Genomic DNA, 19,932 nt, shown 5'->3' on the forward strand with positions numbered 1-19,932 from the left:
AGCTGGTCTGATCCTTACAAATGAGTGAAGGAAGGTATTTTTCTAGCCTCATCACTATTGCATTGGCAAAGAATTTACTTTCCACTGAAAGCAGAGAAACAGGGCGGTAGAAACCCATAAGTTAGGGGTTTTCGTCCAGCTTGCAAATTAGTGTAATCAAGGCTTCTTGAGGTGTTGGGGGCAATGTCTTGTTGTCAGTTGAATAAGGTACATATCCATTAAAGGGTTCATTAAATGATGCTGGATTTTTTTATAGAATTCAGGTGTAAATCAGTCTAACCCAGGGGCTTTTCCAGACTCAAGAGACATAAGAGCTTTTAAAATTTCATTTCTGAATAGCAGCTGTCCCAGGAGAGCCTTATCTAGTTCAGGTAATTTTGGTATATTCAAGGAAGATAGGAGTATCTCACATTTATCTGCAGTGTTCGCACATTCTGATGAGTATAAATTCTTGTAAAACTTTTGAAAACATCTTTGGGTTGCACATGGTAGTCGTATCTGTTTTTTTTTACTTTAGATATCTTTTCAGCTGCCAAGTTAATAATTTATTCCCCCTGTCCCCCAATTCATAATATCTCTATCTAGAGCTAGGGAGTGCTTTCTCTGTTTTGTAAGTGTTTGATATATTGTATTGGTTACGTTTTCTTAAGAGTGTCTTGTATAAACCCTCTGATCTTGTTTTAAAGTGTTCCTTTTCCAAGCTTGTTATTTCTGCCTCTAGTAGTTCCAGATTTTTACAAGATTCTTTTTTCATGTGGCTAGAGAAGGATATTATCGTCCCCTCAGCCTTCAGAGATTCCCAGAGGATAGAGGGTGATGGGGCAGTCTCAGATTAGTGTACATTCATCCGCAAGCCTCAGAATTAGTCTCTAGAAATAATTTTTTATCACTTAGTTTTTATCGAGCGATCCATCCTAGGGTTTAGCGTCAAGTTAAGATCGCCTGCTATAATTATTTCCCCTTCTGCTTCACTTAGTTTTAAGAATAAAGACTGGAAAAAGTTTAAGTCATCATAATTTGGGGTGTAGACATTAACAAGGGTGATGACTTCTGATAATAATTTACCCATTACCAATATAAATCTCCCACCTGGGTCACGTTCTACTTTTTCTGATATAAAAGGAAAGTGTTTGTTTATAAGGATGCAGACACCCCTGGAGCTCGTGCTAAAGGAATTGAAGAATATCCTAATTTCTCATGTTCTTTAGTGTTCTAATGTGTTTCTTGCAGAAAACATGTCTGTCCTGTTTCTCTTTAGATAAGTGAATATTTGTTTCCTCTTCACTGGGTTATGTGTGCCATTAATATTCCAGGATAGTCCAGGTAGTCATCAAAAGTGGTTTTAAGTGTATTTAAATTTTAGGTATTTCTTCCACAGAGAACTTGTTGTGAGATCGCCATGGATTGGTTTGGTAAAGAGCGTTCCTAGCATTGAGTTTAGGTTTGACTATACTGCACTGACATGAGGTTTTCATAAAACAGTTAAGAAAATTGTAACTAACATACATAGATGTATAAATGCATAAAGAGAGAATTCTTTCTTTATTCCTGCCCTCACATTCCCTCCCCAGCCAACCCCCTTCCCTGAACTGTGGGAGTTGAAAAACACCCTGAAAGAACACAAGCGCGTATTTGCACTCCTCCTTAGTACAAATAATGCATGGATAGATAGTAACGCAACAGCAGTCCCCATTTTTGTAAGCACTGGTTACATATTCAAAACATACAGGATAAGTAGGAACAGAATGCAGCTGTGAGAAGTCTAAGAAAAAAACATTATTCTCTGGGATTCCCAGGGATTTTCTGATCCAGTGTACTCATTCATAATCATCTAATTAAACATTTAGAAATCAAAGCTAATAAAGCAAAGTAAAGTCACCTGTATGAATGACTTACCCACATTGTGTATTCCAATCTACTGATATATACATTGGAAGGGAAACGAAGAGAGAGAGAGGGAGAAAAAGGAATAATAAGCATGTCCATTGTTTTATCCTTCAATCTTAAAGAAAAAAAAAAGATTATGATCCTATCCCTTTTTATCAGGGTCATCAGTGGTCCAAAAGTAGCTGAGCTTCATTCATCAGCATAATATTGTCCAAATACTTTCAGAAAAGTCTACAGCTTATAATCTCACCAACATGAATAGACGAATAGGTCAATATATGAAACCAATGGCGCAGTCTCGGCTGCTTAACTCCACATCCTTGAGTCCAATCCAAGTGCCAGGGTCAATGGCCATGTCCTCTTATTGCCCCCCACATATTGCTTAGTCCGTGCATGATATTAAAAGAAAACATTAGACTGGCAATCGTCAAATGTCTTTGTATTTAGTCTGTCATGGTGAGATTTTCCACCAAATATGTAGTTTCTCTACATATTTGGTGGAGCTACTTCCTTCCGATTTTCCAATTCCAATTTTCCATATCGTCCACCTTTGCTTTTAAATCTTCGCCTGTGTGTTCCACCTGAGCAAGATGCCTGGACAAATTATTTATGTCACTATCAATCCTGTTCAGACCGCCTTCCAAGTCTTCTTCTTCTTTCTTTTCAATAAGTGTTTTTCTGTTGCAAAGTCTTTAGTGAATTTAATTCCTCAATCTTGCTGGTTATTGTCAAGTTTCGTTCACTGATAGCTGTCATTATTTCAACTGAGCTGTATTCCCGCTCTGCACAGTCTTGTTCATTAGTCATGGTGGGTTGTCCTGGGCTCTGGGCTAGCAGTTGTAGTCATACCACCAGGCTGTTTTTTCCCTACTTTGCCCTTAGCTTTAGACATGTGTAAGGATGAAAATCAATCCCTGTTGCATTTAGTAAGCGGTTTACGCTTTTATTTTAGACTATCAGTGCATATAAATCATTTATTTAATCAATATTTACAGAGCTGTCATTTCTTCGTCTGTCCTCTAGCTTGCCATCACGTGACCTCCTAATCATTGTAATTTAAACAAGACTCTGAGGACATATGAACAGTATGTGACTTGTGCCACTGCACAAAAGAACATTACAGTCGATCTATGCTATGGTCAGTAAGCGGGGCTTACAAATCCTTGTCTGTGCCTTCTTTCGGCACTTCTTATCATAACTGTATATCTTGTGCCTATGTACAAACCCTCCTTCAAGCGCCTGGTGCGGGAGGAGAGAACAGTAATGACTTGATCTGAGGGCAGCATCTCCTCCCTGCAGGCATGCTTTGACTGTACATACTGACAGTGTTTTTATCATGCTTGTGATGATATTAATAAACTATCCGACACAGTGTCATCATACATCTCATTCTGTGTGGATTTAGTCATCCCAACTAAAAAGGTGGTTACTCATCCAAACAACAAGCCCTGGGTAACCAAAGAACTCAAATCTGTCATTAATAAGAAGAAAAGAACTTTTTACTGTGGTGATCCTCTGGAGAAAAAAGCTGTCCCCAGAGAAGGAAGGAATGAAATAAGGAAGGCCAAATTGAAGAACAGGAACAGCCTGGCAAGGAATAAAATCAACGACATCCATAATCAGTATACCTGTGAGACTAGACAACTCATAAGTTTAAACAGTGTGGATTATGCAGACTTGGCAAATGTTTTAAATTCCTTTTTCTCTTGTTTTGAAAGGTCTGATTTCTTATGTAATGACTCTATGCTGAGGGAGTGTCTTGTTCCTCAAAATGATATTGTGATATCTCAGGAATGTGTCACAAATCTATTTAAGAGGGTGAACATAAGAAAGGCTGCTGGCCCTGACGCTATCTGTAGACACACGTTGCGTCACTGTGCTGACCAGCTCAGTGAGCTCTTCACTGAACTTTTCCAGATGTGTGCCGAGTGTGGCCAGATGCCAACTATGTGGAAAACATCTACTAAAATACCTGCCCCAAAATAAAAAAAAACTTAGAAGTTAATGAGCTCAGACCAATTGCACTCATGTCCTTTGTGATGAAAAACTTTTACATTTTAAAAGATAAAGTTGTCTCCTTAATTGGTGGCAAACTAGATCCACTGCAGTTTGCTTATCAAGTCAGTAAAGATGTGAAAGATGCAAAGCTTTTCATTTTAGACAGAGTGAATAAGCACCTTGAAAAACCTAAATCTCATGTGAGACTTTTATTTGCTGATTTTTCTTCAGCTTTTAACAAGATGCAGTCTCATATTTTGACTGAGCGACTAGCTTCTTAATTTAAATTACCCGACCAGATTTTAATGTTACTTTTAAACTTTTGAACAGACAGAATCCAGCAGGTTTTTGTGACTGAGCACTGAGACCACTTGAAAAGCTGGGTCTCAGTCCACCTCCAGACAGACTCTGCTGCCATCTGTTTATAATGGGAAAGCAAAGCAGACAATCCAGCGTCATATAGTAGATATGTGATTTTTAGCATGCATTCAAAAGATCTGGAACTTGGTTCCATTTTCACCAGTTCTTTAAGTCATTTAATAAGTTTGAAAAGTGCCCAGAAAAAAATCAAATTTGAGCATCTACAAACTCTGTATACTGATGACAATCATGCAGCATTATCAAATCTCTATGCAGCTTGTACAATTGACCCTGTGGTCAGATAGTTTTCTCCACTGCTTTTTCCACACTAATAAATGAAATTTGAACCTCAGCTATTATCATAGGAACTGTCAGGGAAGTAAACTGTATAAGTGATCTATATAATTATTCAAGATCATTCGGTTACCATTAAAGATGCACCAATACAGAATTTCAACCGAAATGATGTTGTGGATAATTACAATATCATAACTGATAATTGTATTATTACAAATGGAAAAATGTGAAGATGACAATATGAGCTAACGGAGCTAATGGAGATATAACTATATATATATAGATTTACATATTTTGAATGTAACATCCACACAAATGTACATGCTTTTCTCCCAGTCGTCCTCCACAGAAGTCTTCTGGCTTTTACTGGGGTATCAGTGGGTGTTTTAGTGCCCCCCTGCTCCATGAAATAACTTGTCATTGACAGGTTATTATTATATGTGTCATTTAATATATGTGTCAGTTCGTAGTCTTTGGTGCTGATGGTGTGCTGTATATTGCAGGCAGCTACAGCAGCAGCAGCAGGCAGAGCTGGAGGTTCACCAGAGAGATGGACTGACTGCCTACGATCTTTCTCAGGTAACCCTCTGCTTCGAAATCATGTCAGAACCCCACTTTGCTGGTCAGGAATGCACCTTTTAGTTGGAATAATGAGACATAATTACTAAATAACCGACTCATTTTAAGGTGTTGTGGAGTGCAGGAATGTGTCTAGTATTCATAAAAAAGATTTTAGCTCTATGTTAACTCACCATGCATTCATGTACAGCAGTTCACATAGCTGGATAAATGGACAGATAAACAGAAGTTGTATAGTTGATATGCATAACACATAGATATTATAGAAGTTGTGCTATGTACTCATATAGTAAGTTGCATGAAAAATAAAGAATAATGAAGCTTCTTACATCTAGGCCTGTATTTCTCAAGTGTGTCACTTAGAAAATAAATCCAAACTGGCAAAAACTTCTCAATGCTCCAAGGTTGTAATAAACTGAAACTCACCTTTAATAGGTTCAGTACATTTTGACATAGCCAAGCTTTGATGACAGAACAATCAGGAATGAAGGAATACAACAAAACATTATTTGTTTTTTTTTTTTCTTTTTGCTGTTAATTCACATGAAAAATATTTGGATGGAATCCTTCTACATGTATCTGTGTAGATGTGTGGATTGTTTGTGTCATGATTTTCTTCCTCAAAAGCCTTTTGACTGATTGTCAATAGTGAGGAGAACAGTCAATGTAGAGGGAAACACTCACCCATGTCACGACATATCCATCTAATAATTTAAATTATTGACAGTATGTATACAGTGACTGAATACATTGACAGTGACAAAAGAAAACATCAAGGAAAAATAAAGATAGAAAATAAATAAATAAAATGGGGGGGGGGGGGGGGGGGGTAGCTACTCAGAGACTATTTTAGTACTGTAGGGTTTAAAATGGAGAGTGAAAAGTTTTTAGTGGGAACTAGAAAACTATGCACCATCCTCTGCGAACTGAAGTCCCCTTGTGTTTAATGTTTTGTGACTTTATGCCCTCTGACCTCCTCCTCTCTCCCCTCTCCTCACCTCCACACTCAGGTACCTGTTGCCAGCGTCAGCAGTGGAGTCCATGAGGCAGGGAAGAACATTGACAAGACAGAAGCCCTGTTCTCCCAGGACAGAGACCCACGCTTTGCTGAGATGTACACCGGCATCTCTGGCTGTACGACACACACACACACACACACACACACACAGAAACATCAACATACATCTCTTATGATAGTTGCTTGTTTAGCATTTATTGTATATTATTATATTTTTTTGTCACCTGCTGTCTGTCCTCCCTGTTATTTCTATTAATGTTGAGTTTGGTGTGTGTGTGTGTGTGTTTGTGTATCTTTGTGTGTGTGTGTGTGTGTAGCGGGAGATAAGAAGATGATGGTTCCCTCCTCTACAGCAGGAGGACAGCAGCTCTACTCCCAGAGCTCTCCCTTCCAGCAGGGACACTCTAGCAAAAGCTTCAGGTACATTTCACTGATGTGTGTTTGGTGCATGTGATGCTCAGCAGGTTACACCCATTACTAATCTGGTTAAGCCTCTGTCGTGATGTGTCTCCATGGAGAAACCTGACTGGACCTCTTGTTTCTCTTTTCTTTTTGTATCCCTCTTTGTGCACACAGTTCCTCTGTGATCCATGTTCCCGGTGTGAATGACATCCAACCATCAGGCTCATCCAACCAGAATCTAGCTCAGATCTCCAGACAGCTCAACCCAGGCCAGGTGGCTTGGTCAGGCAACCGACCCCCCTTCTCTGGCCAGGTACATTAACACACACACATACACACTGTTGGAACTCAGTAGGAGTTATAATTATCAAATATAATTATTAATTATTAAAGATTGATAAAATTATTAATACGAATTAATAACAGCGGGGCACCACCCTGAAGTCAGGGACCAATGATTAAACAGTGAAAACAGTCTCAAAAAGGGGCGTTCATCCAAGAAGGTCAACATCTGAGAGATATTAACAGTGAAGGCTTGAATTCAACCACTGTCACCAGCATCTGTACACACAATCACAGGAAACTTCTCTTTAAATGCACAACACAGTTTACCAACTTTAGCAATATCTATCATAATTCAATAATGCTTCAGTTAATGTACATCCATCATACGACTACAGCTATCAAACAAAACAACAATAAACAACAGCGGTTATAAACAGCAACACAATAGACAGCACTGACAGAGATGTGTATGAGTGAGTGTGAGTGTGTGTGTGTTGAGGGGAGGTGTGAGAGAAGAAGAAGGAGGAACAAGATGGCCGACGTGAACCATGTGGGGTTCCAGTCAAGATGGCGGATGTGACCGCGAGCTTTGAACTGACGCTGTGATTTAATGGTGACCGCCACTCAATACATGTCTCTGATCACTACAATGGTGTCGTTCAAAACTGAGCATCTGTGTTGCTTAGCAACACACGTCTGACCGCAGAGTAGCGTTTATGAGCGTCTAAGCTCGTGTATGTGTGTACATGCAAGTGAGGTTAGTAGAGAGGGGAGGGTGAAAACACCAAAGAACAAAAGATCTCAGCAATCGTGAGGAGAAGTGGCGCTTGTTTTTATTTTCACAGAGACTCACATCCTTATTCACCAGCGGTCTGATTTCAACAAGTAAAATGTAACCCACGGTCTCACACACAATGGCAAGTTAACACAAAGTGGTCCAAGCGGTTGGACAAACACAAACTAGTTTAACGTGATAAACGCAACCAAACAAGAGGCAAACAACAATAATACTTCACAGTATCATCTGCAGAAACAACCAGACTCATTGTCCATTAACTTAATAACAAACAGCAATAAAGCTGAAAATAACACACACTCTGGTGACCTGTCTCTACCCAGACTTAAGCCTCTTACTTTTGTCGCTTAAGGAAACAAGTAGGATATGTATCAGTCTTTCAGATCCAGCTCAGTTCCTCTGGCTTGGATACTGACGGGGCCGGCTTCATGGCAGCTGATCCTCAGCAGAGTTGTGGAGGAGACTCACTTAAAGGCGAGCAGGGCATAGAAGTTATCCTTCACCTTCTTCTGCAGGAAAAGGTGGAAGAGTGCTGTGTTACACAGTGGTCTTCTTCAGATCTGGTAAGGTGCTCGTTGAATACGGAGGAAATCTCTACCTGACCAGCAAGGATGAGATTGTGCGGCCTGGTTACAGTTTAACGTACGTACAGGAGTTACTTCCTTGTAGCTGTGGACACAGCTGGAAGCATTAACTGCAGCTGGAAGCGCAGCTCGGTGAGTTTTTCTGGTGTTTATACTCTTGGTGATGTCACAGCTGGAAAGGGGGGAACCCTCGGGCCCTTCTGGTGGGTTCCTTCCAACGGGAGCCAAGAGTTTGGTTCTGACGGATTTTACATCTAGGTGTCAGTTGAGCAGAGCATGATGGGAGTTGAAGTACGTTTTGAGTTCTTCTGTTTGACTTGGTGCCTTTCTTTGTTATCAGACATTGTGACTGTTTACAGGTCTGCCTTTTTCTCATGCACAGGGCATATGAGGCCCAACAACACCTTCCGTATCAATAATGAAGTCAGCAATCTCTAATTTTCTCTGTCATTTGCTGTACCCCAGACTCCCACTTCTGGTGCCTATTAACAGATGGACTTTTCGGTGTGTGTGTGTTTCACAATCCTGCTAAGGGAATGTGATGAGCATATGTTTCTTAACAAACTCATCTGTCTTCCTTCTTCTGGTCCAGTGCACTGCTGCACTTGTTAGGTCATTCCACCAAACTGAATTCTTTGTTGTCCAGTGATCTCTAAATGTGTCACAGCACACAGTAACTAGACCCAGATGATATGAGGGGGAAAAAAGTTAGCACCTGTAAACACAACAGACATTAAGGAGAGCTAACATCACACAGGGTTTCCATATGTCCTGGAAAATCAAAATAACCTGCCACTCTTAGAGTCGACCTTGTTTTTTTGTTTATCACATGTTTTGTTTTGTTGTTTCATGTTTTTGTGACACATATTGTATTACACAAATGAAGTATTGCACAAGTCAGGGTTTTTCCTGCCTATATAACTCAAAGGCCTTTGTGTTACTGGCGTCCGCCTTTGTTGAAAATTCCGGCATGTGATGTCGATGGAACAAAATAGGCGGAACTCAACTGCAAGGGCAGTGCCGCACCCAAACAGTCAACAGTATACCCACGCTAGAGTTATCTTGTAGTTCCTCTTCATAGAAGGCAGCGGTCGCAAGCATGATTTGTTTTAATGACTAAATAATTACCTTTGCGAGACGAACGTGAAGTATACTGTGAACTTTCTACGGCGTCACTCAGACACTAACGTTAGTGGAGCGGAGCAGCGATCAGCAGCAACAAAACGAGACCGACTGACACACTGCAGCATTAAACATCATAAACCAACTCTGAGATGAAGAAAGTAACTCTGTGCTCAGTCTCTCACCTCAAAAACCCTGCACCCACTCAGCGTTGTGTACAACAGTGTGTTTCCCCGGAGCTAACGGTGCAGCAGAGAGGCTGCTCTCCACTGCTGGAGACATGACGTTAATAACAAGACAGCGGAGCACTCCTCCTCCTCCTCCTCAGTATGTTAATCTCATACAGGCAAGAGACTGTAAGATGCCTTCACATTAATTCATTCATTAATTATTGCAGTAAACTTTTTAAAATAAAAAGGCTGGGGACCATTTATCTTATCAGCCAGGTCTGTTTCATATTGTATTTCAATGGAATGAAGACACCAGTGAACGGTTTTGCACACAGTATCTCGGAGCGAGAGACTGAAAATAGAGCCCCTTTTTCTATTCATTCAGTCGAGAATCAGTTTTGAATATCACAAGTATTGTAATAGTATCAAATCATTTGTCACAACCTTTATATTTCATCTTTTTGTTCCACCGTAGGATAAAATTTAAATCCCTACAGACACTTTTGACTGTCAAATCATTTTTTTCACACAAACTGTGTACACGCACCACTCACATCCTCCAACCTTTGCCACCTTTGTCTCAAAAACATCCAGGGGAAACTTTGCAAGTATCGATTCACAAATACATGATTAATGACGTGCCTACATCCAATTATGGCTAATTGTATTGGAATTATAGTGGAAATTAGGCTATGCACATACAAACAGTTTTAGTTGAGTTTTATACATCTGCTCCCTCGAAAAATGGCACATTTGCCCAAACTATTCTTGAAAACAATGACTTGTCTTGGCAGAATTTTGATTATGCCACAAAAACATGCCCCGCTGTGTTGAAATACTGTACGGCTCTGTTGGTAATTTATTTCACATAAATAAATAAATATATATATAAATATATGATTCATCTTGAGTTCAGTAGCCATTCCCGTATTTCTACTGTTAACCTTCAATTCTTGCGACTAAAGATAAATCGACTGTTGCTGGGATAACTTTCCAGAATTGTAAAATCTTTCCACAAAGTATTGCAAACTGCTGAGCAGGGTGTTGACATTGTCTCAACAACATGTGAAACACTACACCCGCACCAACACAGCCCCTTGTGCTGTGTGACTGTAGACATGTTTTCTGTCTGAACACTTGCCACTGTGGATCGTTCTAACTTTGCACTCACCACCTTCATTATAGATTCAGGAAATACAGAGTCCAGCTAAACAACTTTTATTAACTACTATTGGAGCAAGCAGTGTGAGTCTCCTAAAGCTTTCCGAGTAAATTTCAATTTTACATGTAATTTACGGATAAGTGTCTCTAAATGACAGTAAACCCAGAATGTGCTTCTGACTACCAGTTTGAAAATAATGTTACACAAGCACAGTAGTGGGATAATGCACATTTATCTAAAGCAAAGGTTCCAGTGAAATGTTGGAATGTTAGATTGTGATTGTTTAAGGGTTATACTGCAGACTGATTTCATGTTCTAATAAATTTACAGTGTCAGATCATTTTTCATGTGTATAAAATATGCAATATATGACTATGAATTCATTTATTTACTATGTTCCAAAAAACAAGAAAACAAGGACTGTTCAAACTTGAAAATACAGTTTTTGCACATTCCATGTCTAATGAAGGCATGAATAAATAATTCCAGTTTGTTTTCAGGAAACAACTGTATCTTGTATTATAGTGAACCTTGATGTGAATGTACAGTTAAAACCTGTTATATTTGTACATCTAACCAGTATCTCTGCTCTCCAGTCCAGTAAAGCCCAGTCCAGTCCTTTTGGTATTGGTTCTGGCCACAGCTACCAGACTGACCCAGCTTCCTACAGTCCCCTGTCATCCCCAGCTACTTCCTCCCCCAGCGGCAACGCCTACTCAGGATTGACGAACCGCAGCACAGCCTTTGGTGAGCCTTCCCTTCGTTTCCTATCCTCATTTATGGTTGAGTGATCCTATATGTCTCACCTGTTTGGTGGAACATTGATGTCTTGTGGTAGTCTTTGTGTTCCTGTCTTTGTGTCTGCAAACAAAATCTTAGGAACATGGTAACTGAGGAAGAACATCTGAGCAGCACAGGCAATCTATAAGATTGAGATCAAAAAACCACAACAATAATATTGAATATTGTTCCTCTATATCACAATATGGAAAATTTCATTTAAAGTCATTCAATTAATTCAATTTTGATGCATTACATCAGGCAAACCTTTGCATGTACAGACTCCTGAACTTGAAGTAATTCATTTAGACCAGGAATATAAACCAAGAGCATAATATACAGTGCTGCTTGAAAGTTTGTGAAGCCCTTAAAATTTTCTGTATTTCTGCGTAAATATGACCTAAAATGTGATCAGATATTTACACAAGTCCTAAAACTAGATAAAGGGAACCCAATTAAACAAATGAGACAAAAGAAAAATCATTTTTTTCATTTATTTATTGAGGAAAATGATCCAATCTTACATATTTGTGAGAGGCAAAAGTATGTGAACCTTTGCTTTCAGTAACTGGTGTGACCCCCTTTTGCAGCAATAACTTCAACCAAATGTTTCCAGTAACTGTTTATCAGCCCTGCACATCTGCTTGGAGGAATTTTAGCCTTTCTTTAGGATTAAGGTCGGTTGGAGAGTAGTGGGTTTCTCCTTGCAACTCTGCCATGTACACCATTGATGTTCAATGTTCTCCTGATTGTGGACTTATGAACATCGACTGTAGCCACTGCAAGAGAAGCCTTTAGTTTCCTAGACGTTACCCTGGTGTCCGTTGGGGCCTCCAGGACTATTGCACGCCTACTCTTGGTGTGATTTTTGTTGTTCGACCACTCCTGGGGAGGGTAACAATGGTGTTGAATGTCTTCAATTTGTACATGATCTGCCTGACAGTCGACTGGTGGAGTCCAAACTCTTTAGAAATGGTTTTGTAACCCTTTCCAGCCTGGTGAGTATCAGCAACTCTTCTTCTAAGCTCCTCAGAAATCTCCTTTGTTTGAGCCATGACACACTTCCACAAACCTGTGTAGTGAAGCTCAGACTTTGATAGTGAAAACCCAGATTTCTCTTCATTAAATAAGTTACGGCCTCCCAGACTCACACTTGATTGTCATCCAATTGATTGACACAACTGACTGTAATTTCTCTTTCAAATGACTTGATAATCCTAGAGGTTCACATACTTTTGCCATGCACAAATATGTAAGATTGGATCATTGTCCTCAATAAATAAATGAATAAGTGTAAGGTTTTTGTCTCATTTGTTTAACCAATGTCTCTTTATCTAGTTTTAGGACTTGAATGGAAATCAGATCACAAGTTTAGGTCATATTTATGCAGAAATAGAGCAAATTCTAAAGGGTTCACAAACTTTCAAGCAGCACTGTATGTTCCACTAAAAGTCATGAAATGATTATACTGAATTATTACTCAGGTCTATAATAAGGTTTTGCATTGCCTCTATGAATACATTTTCAGTCCATGGGCAGAACATTTGTCGGCTCTACAGTGTCAGTGTTTAAATAAAAACAAGAAACCTGATATAAGAAGGAGAAGGAAATGTGTAACTTTACCCATGTTGTCACCTTTTCCAGTGGACAAAGGTAAGTAGAAATTTGAAGTTGTTGGAACCACAACAGGCAGCAAAGGCCAAAGGGTAGAAAGATAAATATTTTCAAGATCGGGGTGAATAATGTTGCTGAAGTCTTTGTATGGTGGAAAGAACTAAAGTAATGAAATATGATGCAGAGGTTGCAACGATTCTTGTAGACGGGTAATATACTCGCAAATAATAACATCATTCAGCAGCTCAGATATATGACCCATATTTTGTTATTACTTATTATTACTTATATTCTTACAAGCCTTGTGTGTGTTTGTTGTTAGTTAGGCCAGCTGGTCACTTTCCAACTTTCCAACAAGATCACAGAATCTGCAGTCCTCTATACAGTCAGTGTGTATAGATTAATCTGCCATCTGATTTATATGTTGTGCCCCAGTTACACACCATCATTGGCTCAATTGAACTGAATATTATAATTATTGACAGTGGAATTACATTAAAGGGAAATTTTGCCACTTTTTATGTGGATGTCCAATCAGTGTTGATGGTAAATGTAGTAAATTGAAGTACTGAATTCCTCAGTGTGTGCTATATTGAGTTTTCATGCTTGCATAGCCGTGCCGGCAGTGCCTACAACAACCAGAATGCATTGCATGCATCTCATCCAATCAGTTACTGATGTTGTGTTTATGGAATGCAGTGGGCAGTAAAGTACAAGTATTTTGCCGAGGTTTATTTTCATTTACAAAACCTTTTTCATCATCAAGTCTGGATAATGCACCAGTGTGTTAGGATTATTACACAAACAACATGCTGGAATTTGTTATGTGGATCAATGACAGTAATGGGACTGGCAAAGCAGGATGCAGCTGCTCAGGTGAAATGCACAATTTAAAATATTGTTATTGTTTGTATGTATAGGACAAGCAACATGGATGATATTTTAAAAACAAAGTAATGTTAGGAGCCACAGTTAAATTTGGCACCCATTCTGTAGGTAAATGTGGACTTGTTTCAGTAGAAATGTAACTTAAATGCCAAGTTAACAAGCGATCCATCATCAAGCATTATGTGTTTTTTTTTCAATAGAGTTCAGTGTTAATATTACTCACTTCTCTGCTGAAGTTTGCAGCTTCATTTTGGCTAGCACCCTTCAAGGAAAAGCCTCTCACGCTGTTCTTTTAGGTGAAGTGCTTCTCGGCAAATGCTCTCACTCTGCCCGGGACAATGCTGTAAAGCTACCCCGGCTGCAGGCGCCTCTGTCTGTAACGTAGCTCCGGCGGAGGTCACTTCCTCCTCCACACTGTTGTGTCTGATTCCACGGCACTATATTTGGCCTCATAAATTGTAAGAGTTATACCACAGTGCCAAATGTCCACCACAAGTAATGAAATCTTCTGCATCTACAGCCCAGTGTGCTGCTGTACAGCTATCATTAGCTGTTTATACTTCATATTATTAACATGCTTATTGTATACACAGACCATCTCCATATACTATGTATCTGATGAAAATGAATAATTATCCCAGTCTGCCAAAAACAAAAGATTCTATCTTAAGATGTTAAACTGAGACAGGGTTACAGTCTCTATGCATTCACTTCAATTAGGAAAACCATCTCCTTGCTTTCAAACCTTCTGGCTTATTTTGGTCCTGGTGTAGAGGTTATTACATGTATGGGGAAGTAAAACAGACTGAGCCAGATTCACTCATTAACTGTTCCATCCACCATTTATACGCATCATTCAGTGTGGCCTTCAAAGCTGTTTTTCTCACCTCACACAGCATTAACAGCTTATTCACACCAGCCTTTTTATGAGTTCCATGAATAACACAGCAAGGCTGCATCTGATAAGTGCTTCTAACACTACTGAGGAAAAACTCTTTTTCCTCTGACAGAATTGCACAAATGATGTTGTGTCAGATTGCCTGCACCGACTTGTCTGCATGTTGGTGTATGGCCACAAAGTAGAAGAATACTGAGTGTCATTACATTCCAAATAAAAACCCCACCTACTTAGAAACACAATATCTGTGTTGACAGTGTCTCGAAAATGTAGTTGTTGTGGTTCACCCTGCTGTGGAGACAGTGATGGGAGAGTTGTTCATGTGCTGGTGAGAGACACCAACATATGACACTTTAAAGTCAGTTGTAAGTCAGCATTGTATCCAATATCTACATTCTGTATATACCAGCTATGTATCAGCTTGTTTTCCTTCTTGTCCCTATAGATAATGTAATTAGTGTCTTGTAAGCCTGTGTGAGCTGGGCATCTTTTGGATGAATGGCACTTCAATGCAAATACTTCTTCATTCATTCATACTACTTCAAAGTAGGGAATTTATTTTTCCAGTTATTACAACTGCACATGGATGAACTGTTTCGGCAAACAATTCAATCAATTTCCTCACAGAACATTTTAAAAATGGATACATAATAAATGGATTCATATTAGGGTTGGCTGTCCGTAGTATTGTATATACGAGCTATATTTGTAACTTCTAGATGAATCCTCAGTCATATACATACATATGTATGTATATGTCACAGAAGAAATAATGAATTGTTGAGCTTTTTAAAGTATTCAATAAATACACGGATATTGACAGTCAAGTGACATCACCTGGGTATCTCTGTTTGGGCTTGGGGGACCACAAAATTATGACACAAACTGAGGCAGTGGAGTTGGATGAAGTTGTTTACCAGGCAGGGTTGATCTAACTGAAAGATGCTATCAAGCTGCATCGTGTGTATTTTAGAATTCAGAAAGTTTGGAGTTTGACATATAAAAGGGAGTAAAACTCAGGGTATCTTTGCATCTGCTGCTTTGTGATCATCTTGACCACAGATGAAATGACCTGTCCCTTACCTTTATGGAAGTGCAACACTTATAGCACCCACCTGGATTTTAGACAGCACATTGCTTACACACCTTTGAGTTAAGAGAGCCATCTTTTAGTTAAAGCAATCACAAAATAAAAAAAATACATATTGAAATTGAATAATTTGAAAATATAATTCCAGAGCTGCAATAATTAATCAGTTAGTCAATCACCAGAAACTATTTTTATAATTGAATAAGCCTTTTTTTAATCAAAAAATAAATGCCAACATTTCTCTGGTTCCAACTTCTCCGGTGTGAGGATTAGCTGCCTTTCTCTGTTTTATATATTTCTATTGTAAAATGAATATTTATGGGGTTTGGACTGTTGGTCGGACAAAATTATACATTTGATGACATCACCAAGGACATAGGGGAAATATGATGACCATTTTTCAGTATTTTCTATAGATTACATTATCATTAACATTATCTTTATTTGCAGCCCTAATTACAATTAAACATTGAAAAATCTCCAGGTTCCTTATGGAAATTGTTATTCACTCAAATTTAACAAACAAAATAAGTATTCATGTGTCTTTACTTTCTATTAACTTTTTACACAAACATATAAATATATGTTGTGAAACTCAATATCTGCTTCAGCCCAAAGGACACATTCATTTAAACATACACCACCTCCTACACACACTTCATCTCACACTGTCTGGTGTCTTACTCCATATTACTTCAGATAGCCTTATTTTTTTCCTCCTTAAATTTGCATTTAATTTCTGACTGATGATGTCACCTACTAATGAAAAAAATTGAATAAATTCTGTTTGATTTGACAGTTGACATCTTTTTTGTAGAGGATATAGATACATATACAAGCTCTGTGTTGCTTCATATTCAAAGCAGTTACGCTTAGTCAAATTAAATAGTTGATTGAAATATGCTACTAAAAATATAATGCAGAAGAGATTGCTGGGGCCTTAAGACATCAGAGACAGGAGTCCACAGCCACTCTGTGAAGATGTAATGCTCATTATAAAGAAAACCAACATTGGACAGCAGATTTCTCCTTCTTTGCACCATGAAAAGGAGGAAATAAGATACAAATGAGAGAAATAAGGAGACAAGTAAAAAACGCCAGTCCTCCCATTCATTTGAATGGGGGTAGTGCATTTCAGTTTTGGGCTTTTTGGCTGTAGCAGCACTGCACCGGCCTGCAGGAGGAAAGTTGACCCAGAGAAACACAACCTGACGTCACTGCAGCTTAATGCTGCAGTGGCCAATCACAGCTGGAGATCAGACTGATCAGAGCTGTAAAACCGTGCCATGAGAGAGTACAAAGTCGTTACTAGGAGGAGGAGAGGACATTTCTCTTCGTTTGATAACGTTAAAAGTAAAGTTAGACTTTGCTGACAGCTTCCCGACTCATTTTAAAAAAGACGAGAAAAAGAGAGAGGTGAGAGCACCAGTTAGAGAAAGAGGGAGCAGCTGTGGTCGAGCGAGCTGGAGAGTGAATGAAGAGAGGGAGTGCTGGTAGCGAGAAAGCCAGTGAATCAGATCAATAAACGTTCTTTTCTGATTGTTTCACAGCGTTTACGTTCTAGAGCACAAACACGCCTACACCCCCACACCACTCAACCCTGCGGCGCACTGCCTGATTTGCTCTGAATATGGCCTAAGAGAATTAAATCAACCGATGGACGGATGAAACCTGTAGACAACTCCTTCTCAGCGGTACTTTGATCTAAATGCTAATATTAGGATGCTTCATTCATTTGTGGCCAACATGGCCAAAGAAAATAGGATTGCAATTTCTTCAAGTGTGGAGACAATTACAATCTTAAACCTGCAGTGCAGAACTTTTACATATAAATTAATCTCCTTTACATTCAAGCCCAGATGACTTCACCACATGCTGATTAAGCCTATCAGCGCCAGATAAATCTCTCTGTATTTCACAGTATACAGAGTTTTTAAATCTCATGTCAGGAGGGACATTCCCGCGCTGGCTATTTTAATGTGCACCCAGAGACTTCTGCTGGCCTAGCCAGCTAACTTCCAGTTAGCCCTCTGTTAACTTGTAACTAAGCAATTAGTTCCAACACAGGGCAAAAACGCACTCTAATGCATCTACTCCTGCTGCATGCGCTTCCTGACAATACATCAGCTTAATATCTGAAGAGTGCTAGCTTGCTAGCTAGTGTTAGCTTGCTAGCTACGTGGCAGGGATAGACAGAACAAAGGATCTTCATGCTGTACAGTCAACTGCCCCAGCTTCTCCTCGTAACCACAGATGATGTTTTGTCAAGAAACACAAATTAATAGTGCAGATAAGTGTTCAGAGTCTTTGTTCAGTCTGTCCCTCTAGTAGATGTGATCATTAGATTTGATGTACAGTAGCCAGAGCCAGCTAGCCACCTGGAGTCATGACAGTCTCATAAACTGCAACAGGGGCGTTTGTAGTGCAACCACTGATGTTACAGGTATGTAGTGACTCAACTAATGTAGCCAGCTATCATCTACAGTACTTTTCGACTGGAAACTTTGTTGCACACATTTTTTTTACGTGAAAACAAATTTCATATCAATGAGTCAATTTATTGCCCAGCCCTAATTCATTATGAGGGGAACATGAATGTCTGTACAAAGTTTCACAGGAATCCATCCAATAGTTGTCGGACCATTTGACTCTGAATCACGGTGCTGGACCTTTCTACTGACCCCACGTTGCCATCCGCAGAGCCACAACACCACTGTGGCTAAAAGAGGAATCCTAGAATACAAAAGGCTGAGAAGCCATTTGAAGCCATGCATTAGTGTGTGTTCAGTCAGTGATGGCTCATCAACCAGCTACTAATGACTTCTGCTGTTTGTTGTCCACATTGCTGTAGGAAAAAAAACATGTCCAGCATGCAACGGCTACTTGATGGCCTTTTAATAGACACGCACATTAGCCAAATGGAATATCTCTCTCTACAGCCTCTTCCTATCTATCCTTTATTTTCTCTCAGGCTGATTATAGGCACTTAGGATTTTTACTCTCCATCCATTTTGCTCACTTTCTCTTTCTTTCTTTCTATCTCTGTATTTCCCTGTCAGAAGATTTGAAGGATGAAGTCAGTTACAGCACTACCCATTCATTTACTCTGTTGCTGCATGTGTTTTTCAGTATTCATTTATGATAAGCCCTTGTTTTTCCTTATGTCGTGCTTTCCACTCTATACACAAGCAGCCTCCTATGTGTTTGGTTAATTACTTTTCCATTTGTATTTTTTACATGTGCTCTCTCTCTCTTCCATCCATCAGCCTCTTCCTGGTATCTGCATGGAGATTAGATGAACATTCTGTTTATTATTGTGCAACTGCAAGAATGTTCCTCTGCAGGGGGAGGCAGACAGCTTATCAATCTGTTTTGGTTTAATGTACTCAGTAGACTCTCAAAACAGCCTCACAGGGATGTGTGTGCCTGTCTGTATATTCATATTTTGTATAGAGAGGAAAGTGTGTTGCTGGAGCTCAGCACTGTCAGTTCAGTCACATGTTGGAGGAAATGGTGTATGTGCTACAAGATAATATATAACATAGGTCTAGTTGTTTTTAGACATTTTGATGCGTGTGTGTGTGTGTGTGTGTGTGTGTGTGTGTGTGTGTGTGTGTGTATGTGTGTGTGTGTGTGTGTACAATCCATGGAAGGGGTACAACCCTGTTTTGCTGAAGGGACCTGGACCCCCTGAGACACTGTCACTGTTCCTGTGAAACTCCTGTTTTAGTTAACTTTTTGCTGCCATTGCTGATAATCCAAACTCCAAACATTCAGTCCTCACTCACTAGATACTAAATACTTTGCCTATTAGCATTTTGTCTATTAGTGTTAAGCTACTTTTGATGAAACACAACACTCTATTACAACTCAAATGACATAATCCCACTCTTTCCTGGTTTGAATGTAACAATAAAGAGTAACACACTCACTCCAAAGCCACAGTTTTAATTTTAATTAAAATGCACAATTTTTCTATCCAAGTCAGATCTTCTGAAGATT

General features: G+C 39.3%; 1 protein-coding gene across 2 annotated transcripts in view; it reads left to right on the top strand.

Annotated features, from left to right (window-relative positions):
* arnt2 (aryl-hydrocarbon receptor nuclear translocator 2) overlaps positions 1–19,932 on the top strand; it is a 97,151-nt gene that overhangs the window by 68,994 nt on the left and 8,225 nt on the right. For both annotated transcript variants that reach the window (XM_044347479.1, XM_044347559.1), the window contains 5 exons: positions 5,046–5,121; positions 6,132–6,255; positions 6,457–6,559; positions 6,716–6,854; positions 11,257–11,407. In XM_044347479.1, coding sequence (XP_044203414.1) covers positions 5,046–5,121; positions 6,132–6,255; positions 6,457–6,559; positions 6,716–6,854; positions 11,257–11,407 — 593 coding nt within the window. The remainder of the gene's footprint in view (positions 1–5,045; positions 5,122–6,131; positions 6,256–6,456; positions 6,560–6,715; positions 6,855–11,256; positions 11,408–19,932) is intronic.

Source organism: Thunnus albacares, chromosome 1, assembly GCF_914725855.1.
Source record: "Thunnus albacares chromosome 1, fThuAlb1.1, whole genome shotgun sequence".
Classification (NCBI taxonomy): domain Eukaryota; kingdom Metazoa; phylum Chordata; class Actinopteri; order Scombriformes; family Scombridae; genus Thunnus; species Thunnus albacares.